We start from the raw sequence: 12,278 nt of genomic DNA, 5'->3' as shown, positions 1-12,278 counted from the left end.
TTTTGCACTGTATACGACCATCCTCCAAGAGTTTTATCAGGTGCAAGTAAGTTCGTACATCATATTGCATATTGATAATTTTTTTAACTTAAAAAAAAAAAAATTTGAGAGAAGAAGAAAATTTTCTATATTATAAAAATTAGTTTTATTTTTAATTTACATCGTTTTATTAAATATATATTATATATTAATATTGATCTACGAATTGGTACACGAAACAATAAGATTTTTCCTCCGAAGAAACGTCCGAACTACAACTTCCATCTTCTTTTAAACAATACACACGCCAACCACGACACGTAACTAAGCATTGCACAAAAACTCATCCGCTTTGCTGACCATTAACGTCTATATATACACACAGACACATCAGTCTTCTACCTTGCATTATCTGAGAAACCGAGTCGATCACTTTGTTTGCTGATCAAGAAAATTGCAGAGTTGGTAATTGCAGTGATGGGGTTCTCTAAGAAAGAGTATGAATTTCTAGCTGAGATCGGTCTGGGACCCGATAATCTTGGTGGGTACGTAAATGGTGAATGGAAAGCAACTGGATCTGTCATCTCTTCCGTGAATCCTTCAAGCAATCAGGTTTCTTTTTGGATTATTCGCCTTTTTCAGATCTCTATTACAGAGTCGGAGCAGATGTTTAAATAAAAAAGTTTACACTTTTCATTGTAGTGTTTTTCTATTCTTTAGTTTTCACACTTTTAAGTGAAAGGACGAATGGGGATTGAGCTTAATTGAAAATCCTTAATCTGAGCGTAGTAGATAGATAAACCAAAATAAACCAAAATAAACCTCCCCCGCCACCAATCTTTTGGTTTTTATTTTTATTTTTATGAGTAAATAAGAAATTTTATTGATAATAGGCGAAGTCAAGTACACGGACATATACAAGAACCACACCTAGAATACAAGAGCCCAGTCTTTTTGTTTTTTAATGTTTCTGTTGCGTTTATGTTTTTTGGGTTATTAATGGATGAATTTTACTTGAGTCTTGCTGTAAACAAGTTCCTTTATAATTTTTTAATAGAACATGGGCACTTTTAAAATCCTTTAAAAATTAAAAAAAACAAAATTAAAAACGGGTAAATTTAAATTAAAAAGGTGGCTGTTCACCTTCAATGGGTGGTCTGCGACTGGTGGCCCCCCGTGATATGAGGCTTGGGGTGGCCCGACTGAAAAACTCTACTTATCATTCCCTACACCATATACTAATATTTTTGTCCTTCTATTTAAACACACATATATTGATGTGTAAATATGTGTTTAAATAGAAGAATAAAAATAACAAATCACATGTTAGTGTGTAGTGTGAGGACGATGAGTAGTATTTCTCGATCCAACCACCCTTGGTGGTTACAAATTTTTAAACATATTAGTGAAAAACCAATGCGGTTGAGACTTTTTAAAAATTCATATAGTTCTTGGGGTGTCAGTCTTTTATTGATGGGTGTAACGACATTCTAACAGTGGCTGCTCCCTTACAATATTCTGATTTTCTTGCATTTTGAATCTAGATGATTGCAAAAGTCACGGAGGCATCTGTTCAAGATTATGAGGAGGGAATGCTTGCTTGCAATGAAGCGGCCAAGAAATGGAAGAGTGTGCGTTCAAGTTTGCTCTTAACATCACAAAACAACAAAAACTGTCAAATTTCAGCATTTTTTTATAAGTTCAAATTTGAGTGTTGATGAGGATTACCTGAATGAAGTTTGCTTGACAGTTGATATCTTCATTTTGCTGCGCAGATTCCTGCTCCAAAGAGAGGTGAAATTGTTAGACAGATAGGAGAAGCGCTAAGGGCCAAATTGGATGTTCTGGGTCGGCTTGTGTCACTTGAGATGGGAAAGATACTTCCTGAAGGAATAGGGGAGGTTCAAGTAAGATACTACTCTATAATTTGGCTAGATATATTCTTTCGATTATTTTTATTGGACAATGTTATTACCCCCATTGTTGTAAGAGAGAGTCAAAGGTCGTGGTTGTGCGGTCTTGTGCAGTGAGGCATCTTCCTTGAATGCCACTCTTAAGCAGGCTTTTGGTGCAGGCCTGAGCTGCTTTTAAGACTGTCTAATATTATCAACTAAATTTGTAATGCCCAGCAACTTCCCATGTGGTGGTTTCCTCTTTTTTAAGGAAGAGTTGGTTTACTCTTGGTAGTTGCTTATAAAGTGGTTGTTGAACAGGGTTCACTTACTGTTCACCTCTCTAGGTGCCCTAGTTTTAGTAGCTCTATCTGCCTAACCTGTTTTTCATTTTCCTTTCTTATATATATTAGTCTGCATTACTAGAGGTACCATGAAGAGTTACTAGGACTAATCCAATAATCTCATTTCTGTAGTATGCATTCTTCTACATCATTTTTCTTTTCTGATTTCTATTATTTTCAGTCTCCTCTCTCTCTATCTGGCTGGCATTCCATGGTCATATGGTGCATAGAGACTTGACCTTTGACGCAAAGTGTTTGTAGTTGTCCAAATATGTTTAGATGAACTTTTTGGTAGCATTTCTAAACCGTCTAAACCCTTTCCAGTTAATCCAAATTTTTACTTATTGCAGGAAATTATTGATATGTGTGATTATGCTGTTGGGCTAAGCCGACAACTGAATGGATCTATCATACCTTCAGAACGTAAGCTTGTTCATTATTACAGCACATGACAATTCTTATATTAGTGTCCTTATGATTGCTAATTTGAATAGCTTAATCAACCAGAGGCTTCGTGAGAACTTAATATAAAAACTTTCGGTTGTTGAGCTTAAAGTGTTATATTTTTCCATCCACTGTGGCTCGTTTCTTTAAAAAATACTAACTCATATCTGCCTTTTTTCTTCTTTCCCTTTTCAGGTCCAGATCATATGATGTTAGAGGTGCTGTACGAATTTAGACATTGACTGTGATTAAATTTCAATACTTGACAAAAAAAAAAAAAAAAAAAAAAAAATTGTAAAAAAATTAATGCTACATTAATTTGACTAAAACATTTGTATGCGCTAATTGCAGGCGTGGAATCCCCTGGGAATAGTCGGTGTAATTACTGCTTTCAACTTTCCATGCGCTGTTCTTGGTTGGTTCTAGTTGCCACTTTCACTGAGAAAGTTTTATTTGTCAATCCATGAAATGATTAGGATTATTTAAATCTATTGCATTTAAGTTGGTTGGGAAAATCTTTAATTGCTTGGATACACCACACCACACACCATCCACATGGCATAATTTGATTTGTAAGATTCAATTTTTAAAATTTATATTCCAAATCAAATTATGCTACGTGGATGGTGTGTGGTGTAAAGACTTTCAAAACTCTATGAATGGTTCCCATATGAAGATTTTCAATCCTACATTAAATATTCAGTTTCGTAGTTATGAAATGTGTTTAGGTCCAGCCTCTTTTTAACCATGGGTGATTTCTTGCTGTGATGCATTAGGGTGGAATGCCTGCATTGCGTTAGTCTGCGGCAACTGTGTTGTGTGGTAAGTTAGATGTCTGTCTCCTGAATTTATTTCCTTACATTCTTGACAGTTACTCTTTCAACCTTGGTTTGCTTTACTACCAAGATATTTCGTTCTGAAACTTGATTCAAATGAAAACTGGTTAGACCAACTTATCTCAGTCTATTCTTGGGCTTGAAACTTTGTTTGTTGTTTTATAAGCAAAAATTCAGTTTCTGATCCTTGCATCATCACTCTAAAATGATAACAAGGGTTTTCCATCATTCAGTTTTTTTTTTTTTTTCCGTCTAAGAAACTTTGTAGCGCCCCATCCGCGCCCCCCCCCCCCCCCCCCCCCCCCCCCCCCCCCCCCCCCCCCCCCCCCCCCCCGGCGGTGCCCCAAAAAGAAATAAAAATAACAAGAAAAAAGAACATGCTAGTTATTGATTCCCTTGACCAACTAAAATAGGATCTCATGATTTTTTCCTTTTTACTTATAAAAAGTAAGCTTTCTTTCTACCTTTCTTTATTTTTTTTATTTATTTTTTCATTTTTCTTGAGAAGAAAAGCAGCTGATTTAGATAGGCATTTAGTCTGCTTGATGAATTAGATGCCCAGTAGTTGACATAACATATTTTTGATAATTCACTTTCCTATATCAGCACCTTCTTAGTTCTTGCCATGGAGGCAGCAGTATGATGTATTACATTCTTATTTTATATACAATATTAATTACTTGCTGCATTATGCATTTTAGGAAGGGTGCTCCAACAACCCCATTGATAACTATTGCGGTGACAAAGCTTATGGCAGAGGTTTTTGAGAAGAACAACTTGCCAGGTGCGATATTCACCTCTTTCTGTGGAGGTGCTGAAATTGGTCAAGCAATAGCGAAAGATACACGAATAGCACTGGTCTCATTCACTGGAAGTTCAAAGGTATATTGGTGATATGATTGTGCCATTATCATTATGTTTTAATGGAATATCCAATATAAGAATAGAGTTCTGCCTTGAAAAGCAGAAACATATTTCATGGTTTGTATCCTTAAGGACTTAATAATGCACTCTTTTTATATAGACTTTTGGTGTAAAAGATCCATTCCTGGGAAAAGGTTGCTGCCTACAAAAACACACGAGCATCATATTTATGAATGAACATTGATGAATTGCCATCAAGTATCTGGTGACATAAAATTATGTGCAAGTGTAATGAGCATGTGGCCATATCTGTTTCCCCTGGTGACCCCCACAAGAAGAAAACAAAAACTATCTATGCTATTTGTTTAGGAGCTTTATTTAATTGTAAGTAAGAGCTATTACTTTCAGACTCATCTTTATTACCTAAGCATGTCTTCTGCATTTTGAAGTACAGGTAGGTATGATGGTCCAACAAATAGTAATCGAACGATTTGGTAAATGCTTGCTTGAATTAAGTGGGAACAATGCGATAATTGTTATGGATGATGCCGACATCAAGCTGGCTGTGCGTTCAATTTTATTTGCAGCTGTTGGTACAGCTGGTCAGCGCTGCACAACATGCCGTAGACTGGTAATATGCATCTATTTGTGATTCTGATGACATAGCTACAATATGGGTTGTAGAGGTTATAGTTCTTACAACAGTTTCTTTGTTTTGCTTTTTAATTGTAGTTTCTTCATGAAAGCATATATCAAAAGGTATTGGACCAACTAGTTGGTGTTTACAAGCAAGTCAAAATCGGGGATCCTTTGGAGAAAGAAACTCTGGTCGGACCATTACATACTCGTGCCTCAAGGGAAAACTTTGAGAAGGGAATCTCAAGCATAAAATCTCAGGCATGTATCATATCTCTTGTAATTGACCATCCCTAGTATCACCAATCTGTTGGCCTTATAGATTGTACTAAAGTGCTTACTGTTTGCATAACTTCTTGGTGCTTGCCTAATAGGGAGGGAAAATCCTGGTAGGTGGATCTGTTATAGATTCAGACGGAAATTTTGTACAGCCGACCATTGTCGAGATCTCTCCAGATGCCTCTGTAGTAAAAGAAGAATTGTTTGGTCCAGTTCTATATGTTATGAAATTTAAGGTAGTTTATTCATGACATTGCATCCATTTGGATACATGTTTATTTTATTTTATTTTGAGATTATCAGATCAAACTTGAATTTATACATTATCTTGCACAGACTCTGGAAGAAGCAATTGAAATGAACAATTCTGTACCTCAAGGATTGAGTAGTTCAATCTTCACACGCAGGCCTGAAGCTATATTTAAATGGATTGGGTGAGCACTCAGAACTTGATCCTCAGTGTGTAAGAAAGACTCATATGTTGTTGTCCTCGAGCTATTTCACTATTTCATTTTTATATTGAACACATTGACTTTCGTTTCTAACTATTGTACTGCCTCAAAAGTTTAATTGCTGATCACCACCAGAAGCTAGAGGCATATATAAAGTTTACTGCCACAAGTGACTTTTGCACTCAAGTATTAGATAATAATGCTATTAGATAGTCTGAGTAGTGCATGCTGCAGGCAATTTCATTAAAGATTTGCTATGTAGTTCTGTATTATCTTCAATTACATGTATGTATAATGTGTTCATGCATTTGAGTATTATGTAGGCCACATGGCAGTGATTGTGGTATCGTGAATGTGAACATACCTACAAATGGAGCTGAGATTGGTGGTGCTTTTGGTGGAGAAAAGGCAACCGGTGGTGGTCGTGAAGCTGGAAGTGACTCCTGGAAGCAATACATGCGACGCTCAACATGGTATGATTTTTCTGAACTCCTTTATGTGCATGTCTGACTGCTCTCATAATAGTTCCCTGAACATATTAGTTTGCTTGAATTTGTGTCTGCAACTTTTTAGCGATCTGTTATATTTGCCATAGTGACTTAAGACTATTCTTTTTCCTTGACAGTACAATAAATTATGGAAGTGAACTACCGTTGGCTCAGGGAATTAGTTTTGGCTCATAAATAGGAAGTGAGGTATGCTGCCGTGACATCTGCGGCTTTGTTCCACCGGAGGATCTAGATAATCTCAGCAAAATCTGCAGTCAGGGTTGTGCTACTCTGTCCTATTTTAGTGTTTTATGAAGAAAAAAATGGAAAAAAAAAAAAAAAAGAACAAACGATGGGGATTTCAGATATTTCAGTACTGCAAACAAAAAGCAGTCTGAAATAATTTATCTAATATAAAGGCTGTCTTGTTTGTTATGTCTCTCTTTTGCTTTCCCAGAGCTCTATCTGGGACATGGGTGAACCATGAAAATGGTCTAATATGTTCTTGTGGTGATGATAGTTGAAGAAAAATGTCCCTAAAAATGTCTCAAAAGGACTTTTACTGGGTTCGGATTCATATCACTCTCATTAGGTTCAATCTCCCTGCCACTGTGTAGGGGTGTGCAGGAAAACAACAAACCTAACATGAAGCGATCTGACCCAAAAAATGTAAGTCAGTACGGGTTGCTTCAGCTATTATCTCAACTGATGAATATCGAGCAGATCGGTTCGATGATCCTATCGGGCGGATCGGTTCTATAATTCGGGAAATTTTCCTGATAATACGTCTTTTATTGCACTTGAGACGAAGCCCATGATCACCTGAATCAAGAGGAAAAGATTTAAATCGGATTTATCGGAAGCAGACTAATTTCAAATAAAACCTAAAACCAATTGTAAATACAAGAATAATTAAGGAATGGAAAAAATCAAACTGGCCAAAAATGAAACTCATAGCTAGCTAATTCAAGAACCAAATCCAACTGAACTTGATTCCACTCCGAGAAAGAGGGTTAAAGGCATACTTTCAAAGAATGTTGGAAGACATTATCAAATTAGAGAAAAAGTCTAAGATAGTGCTAATTAAAAAAAAATGTATGCATGCTTTTGAACTTGAGAAATGCTTGATCTACAAAGAAATCTTACTCAATGCGATACGTCAAAACTACACAGTTAATCAAACTTCCTTGCATAAGATTTATCTGTAGACCTAACACTTCTATTTGAACTTATCACCTAGTCCTTATTTTTCATAACACTCAAAAGATTAAATTAAGATAGACCTTGAAGCCTACCATGCAAAATTCGACCACAAGCTATAAGGAATCATAAATCCAAAGAACAACCAATGGCCCATGAAAATTAACAAAAGCCTCTAATTTAATCACAACTCAATTCAATTCAAGGTTGAATAAAACAGGGAAAGAACAAAAAATTAAAACAAAAAACAAAATTAGGAGTTGAGAACTTGAGAGAGAGTGAGAGAGAGAGAGCATATTTACATTGATACAAAAGGTTAAGCAAGCATATCATGTTCATAATCAGAGTGCTAGGCTTTGGGTGCCTGCACACTTATTGATACAACCATTTCATTAGCATTAGAGACAGATGACCTTGAGATTAATTACTTGGCCTATTTACGTACAATCTATATTCTGCTCTCAGCTTCTCTCGGGCATGGTAGCTGAAATTCTGGTGAAATTTTAACTGATCTTTGCCATAAGTTAGCAATATTCCGATATGATTGTAATAGAGTCTTAATAAGATTATGATTTACTGTCCTAGAAAGATCAAAACGAGTAGCCCTAGTAAGATTGTTCTTGCAATCAATTAACGTTCAACAATGGGTACATTTCAAAATTAAATTTAAATTCATGAACCTTAATAGCTTGACCAACATACCGTAATGGTCTTAGCAAGGAAAGATACTAGTTTTGATTGGGAATCCAAGTAAGGCTCTTGTTGGCATGCAAATTACTAGTTCATCAGGTTACTAGGTAACCTAGGCAATGTAGCTACTAGCTAGCCTTAGTAAGTAGATGATCATGAATAACTACATTTAAAACTTAAACATAGAATAACAAAAGAATAATGACATAATATATATATATATATATATAAGTTTAAAATGTACAAATCTCGCTTAGATTTTTTTATAAAAAAAATAAAGTACCAAGTACCCCACCATAAAAATGTGTGAAATATTTACTTTTTCTTAATGAGATCTATTTTTTTTTTTTTTTTTTTTTTTTTATAAAAAATTTATACAAGACTTATTCATTTGAGACTTATCCTCAGCATTAAAAAACAATAAGAGAAATCCATGAGGTTAAAAATATATAGTACTGAGAGTGAGATTCAAGAAGTTAAATCTCGTGGCCTCCATTTTCAATGTTGGGACATGATTATCGTGGCTTGATCATGGGTCTTGCTCCCAGGAAGGTGTTTGTTCATACCATGTAACTTCTTGTTGGAATAATTCTTTAGGGTATTGCAAGGCATGTAACTCGTGTAATATTGATCATGATACTTTTCCAATTCAATGTTGGTCGCTATGATAATATATATATATATATATATATATATATATATATATATATAAGGATTTATTTAGATTATCGATTAGGATTTATTTAGCCTTAAGTCTTAAATGTCAAACAAATTAGGTTTGATTTGGACTGTGAGATCAGATAAAAGTTAAAAATTAAATAAAATATTATCAGAATATTATTTTTTAATATTATTATTATTTTATAATTTTAAAAAATTAAATTATTTATTATATTTTATATAAAAATTTAAAAAAATTATAATAACAAGGTGACCTTAATGTTTAACAAACTCGACTTAATTTTTTAATGATTAAATTGCTCATTTTTCTTTGAGAGTGTTTTGGACACCAAACACGAGATCCATTTAATTAGGCTTTTATTATGCAGAGGTTAGGTACACAATTAACTTTTGAGAAAATGCTGCATAAACGTGAATCACGTTTGGATTTCCTGCATGCTTTTAATCATGATTAGTGAAATATTAAGCTTGACAGACAGGCAATGATTGTTTGCCAATCGGTAACGTACGTCAGGCTACCTGACGTTTGTTTTTAACTTTCTATCTCATCACAATTATATTCAACAAGATTTTCCACCCTTAAATTGAGGCGTCAGCTTCTCTGCGCAATTTTTTATTACACGAGAGATCATGTAAAGAAGCTATACATAAATCGTATCCAATATTCGATAGGATACGTATTATATATTCGATAGGATACGTATTATATATTTGTGATCGGTTTTCTAAAAAATTAACAGTTTTATTATCTCTTAAATTTGTATAAGTGTCACTTTTGAAGTAATCTATAAATGAATTATCATATAATATAACATACAAAAATCAAGATATTAGTGATATTTTAATTAACATTTTCCTATAATATATATAAACTAGTGATCTAATAAATAAATATGCCAGTAAATGAGTTGTTGGATGAATTAATCCTCAAACACTGCAAGTCCAACTATTATATTTTGACCTGGAAACTTGTTCATACTTTGGAGGACCATGGGCATTTGGTAATGATATAAAAGCCTAACTAATATTTCTACATGATGAACCTAACTAATCATATAAAAACCTATGCTGGAGCAATAATCTTCTGTCATCTGCGATGACGGAAGATTATTGCTCTAGCAACCTCAGCAACCGGTTCGATCTATATTTGAATCAAGTGGTTCTTTTTCTTTTGACGGGTTCTTCATCAGAGGACGGTGATGGCGAATGATGATAGTGACTAAGGTTTCTGTAGTAGGGAGAAGAGAGTCTGAGATGTTTTCGGTTTTGACAGAGAGTATTTTTCGGTTTCAACAAGTTGCATTGTATAAAATCCGGTATTAACTTTTGACCGGATAAATTCGTGTTTGTTCGGATTGGCTAAATCGAGTGTCTCGGACAGATTGGGTCAAAGCCCCTTATGCACTGGCTGCTCGCTGCTACTTTTAAAATGTTAAATTATTTACGGTTAATACGACTACGACGTGGCAGTGGCAGAGTTAACCTGAATTTTGTTGTTGCGAAGCCTGTATAAATGCTTACAATGTTAATGAAAATATGACAAGAAACCTTGGATCTATTCTATCTGAATAGATACGGCAGCAATGAAACTGTCCCACTTTTTCTTTGTCGTATTTGATGTATTCCATGAGTTCACACTTTCACTAGATTACTCCTTGTCAAGAAACTTCAGCCCTGAAGATCTGTTGACAATCTTGACAGATATTACCTCGTCCTGATGATTATCAGATTAATTGCCTGTTGGCGTTAAAATCACCTGCTTAATTCGTTTATTCACTGCTTTTTTTTTTTTTTTTTTTTTTTTTTTTATTTTTTTTATTTTTTTATAAAAAAAAAAATCGTTTAATTATTCACTTAATGCGGTGAAATGGGTGTTTACAAGGAAAGAGTTACAGACTCAGAACGTAATTAGATTCTTATTTTATTAAAAAATATTAATAAAGATATAAATTGAGATGAGTAGTGCTGCATGTATTTAAAGTTTTATTTACAATACTCATTTTGTTAGTTTTATTTTGAAATTCAAATTTTAAATTTTAAATTTCATAATTTTCAGCATATAAATAACTGACATGTAGAAAATTAACTTTTTTTATAAATTTTTCTTAAGTAAATTTAGCATTTTCCAAACTGAGATATATTATATTTATTAGACATTTAATGCTAATCGAAAAAGCATAAAATAACTCCCTTATTATACATCTAGAACAATTTTTTTTTTTTTTTCAGAAAGTTTTTTTTTTTGTTACAATCTAATCCCAAATATGGAACAAAAATATTGAATTTTTCTTAAAAATTCAAGATTTTGCATGGCTCCCAATTTTTTTTTTTAAAGTAAAAAAATATTATAAAACTCATAGTATGTAATCTCTGTATCATTCTTGGAGTCCTCTTCAAGATTTTTTTGCTGTTGTTATATTTTATCTTCTCTACACATGATTTTTTCTTAAATGTTTTTAATATCTTTCATTCTAATGACCTACACTAGCTGACTATATCAATATCATGCTTTTGCTAAAGAATAAAAATTATCTTTCCCCACGCCAATAAATATATTAATAATTTCTATAATTCCCAAGCAGTGCGGGCTTTAGGGCAGGTTTGGGGGGTGAGATGAAAATTTTATGTTTTATTTGAGAGTTTAAAATATTGTATTTTAACATTATTATTGTATTGAGATTTGAAAAAAGTGAATTGAGATTTAAAATGAATTGTTTATTATATTTTGTATGAAAATTTGAAAAAGGTATAATGATGAGATGAGATGAAAATTTTGTGTCTCATCTCATCCCCAAACCTACCCTTAATCATGGGCAAAACTACTGGCTCCATTAAAAGCTAAGCTGCCCGCTCTCTTTCTTGGGAATTTTCTATGCAATTTCATTCTGTGTCACCATTTGCTGCAATTTACCCGTACTGTGTACTGCTTTCCTTGTCTGTGTACCTTCCAAATGAGGCCATTTAACACAAAAGGCCGGGCAGTCCTCTAAATTGACTTAGAACGAAGCTAATTTACACCAAAAATCACAAAAAAAAAAAAAAAAAAGAAGAAAAGAAAAGAAGAAAAACACAAAGGGAATGCATGTAAAAGTCTTTGCAAAATTAAGTCTCCTTCAGTCCACCTTTCATTTCGCTAATACAGCCAAGACAAGTGGAATTGATCCTAGACGTGTTTTGGGTGGCCACCGAAAACTGAACCCCACCATTTTCCCGCAACTAATATCTCACCAAAAAAAAAAAAAAAAAAAAAAAAAAAAAAAAAAAAAATCTGGAGCAGTCTCCTTGACAATTTATGTATATCAAAAGAAAAATTTTAAATATAAGTACTACACTTTCGCACTGTTTAAAAATGTAATTTTATATTTTTATCTTTATATTTTATGAAATATAAAAATAAAAAAATAAAATAACATATTTTTTAAGTGATATAAGAGTGTGAACAAGTGTGAACCTTTGTACAGCGCCACTCATATAAAAATCATGGGCAATGGAG

At 33.6% G+C, this 12,278-nt stretch overlaps 1 protein-coding gene across 1 annotated transcript; it reads left to right on the top strand.

The window, feature by feature from the left end:
• The first annotated feature begins 295 nt into the window (after nucleotides 1-295).
• On the top strand, nucleotides 296-6,789 carry LOC121250350 (aldehyde dehydrogenase family 7 member A1). Its single transcript, XM_041149461.1, has 15 exons — nucleotides 296-591; nucleotides 1,524-1,610; nucleotides 1,755-1,886; nucleotides 2,566-2,638; nucleotides 2,855-2,877; nucleotides 3,011-3,074; nucleotides 3,436-3,481; nucleotides 4,197-4,377; nucleotides 4,814-4,990; nucleotides 5,092-5,256; nucleotides 5,370-5,510; nucleotides 5,611-5,708; nucleotides 6,050-6,199; nucleotides 6,352-6,475; nucleotides 6,569-6,789. The coding sequence occupies exons 1-14, from the start codon at nucleotides 457-459 to the stop codon at nucleotides 6,407-6,409; spliced, it is 1,530 nt and encodes a 509-aa protein (XP_041005395.1). The 5' UTR covers nucleotides 296-456; the 3' UTR covers nucleotides 6,410-6,475; nucleotides 6,569-6,789.
• The last annotated feature ends 5,489 nt before the right edge of the window (nucleotides 6,790-12,278 follow it).

This window comes from Juglans microcarpa x Juglans regia, chromosome 2D (genome assembly GCF_004785595.1).
Source record: "Juglans microcarpa x Juglans regia isolate MS1-56 chromosome 2D, Jm3101_v1.0, whole genome shotgun sequence".
NCBI lineage: Eukaryota > Viridiplantae > Streptophyta > Magnoliopsida > Fagales > Juglandaceae > Juglans > Juglans microcarpa x Juglans regia.
The sequence above is the reverse complement of the archived record's forward strand: the minus strand, read 5'-3'. Positions and strand labels throughout refer to the sequence as shown.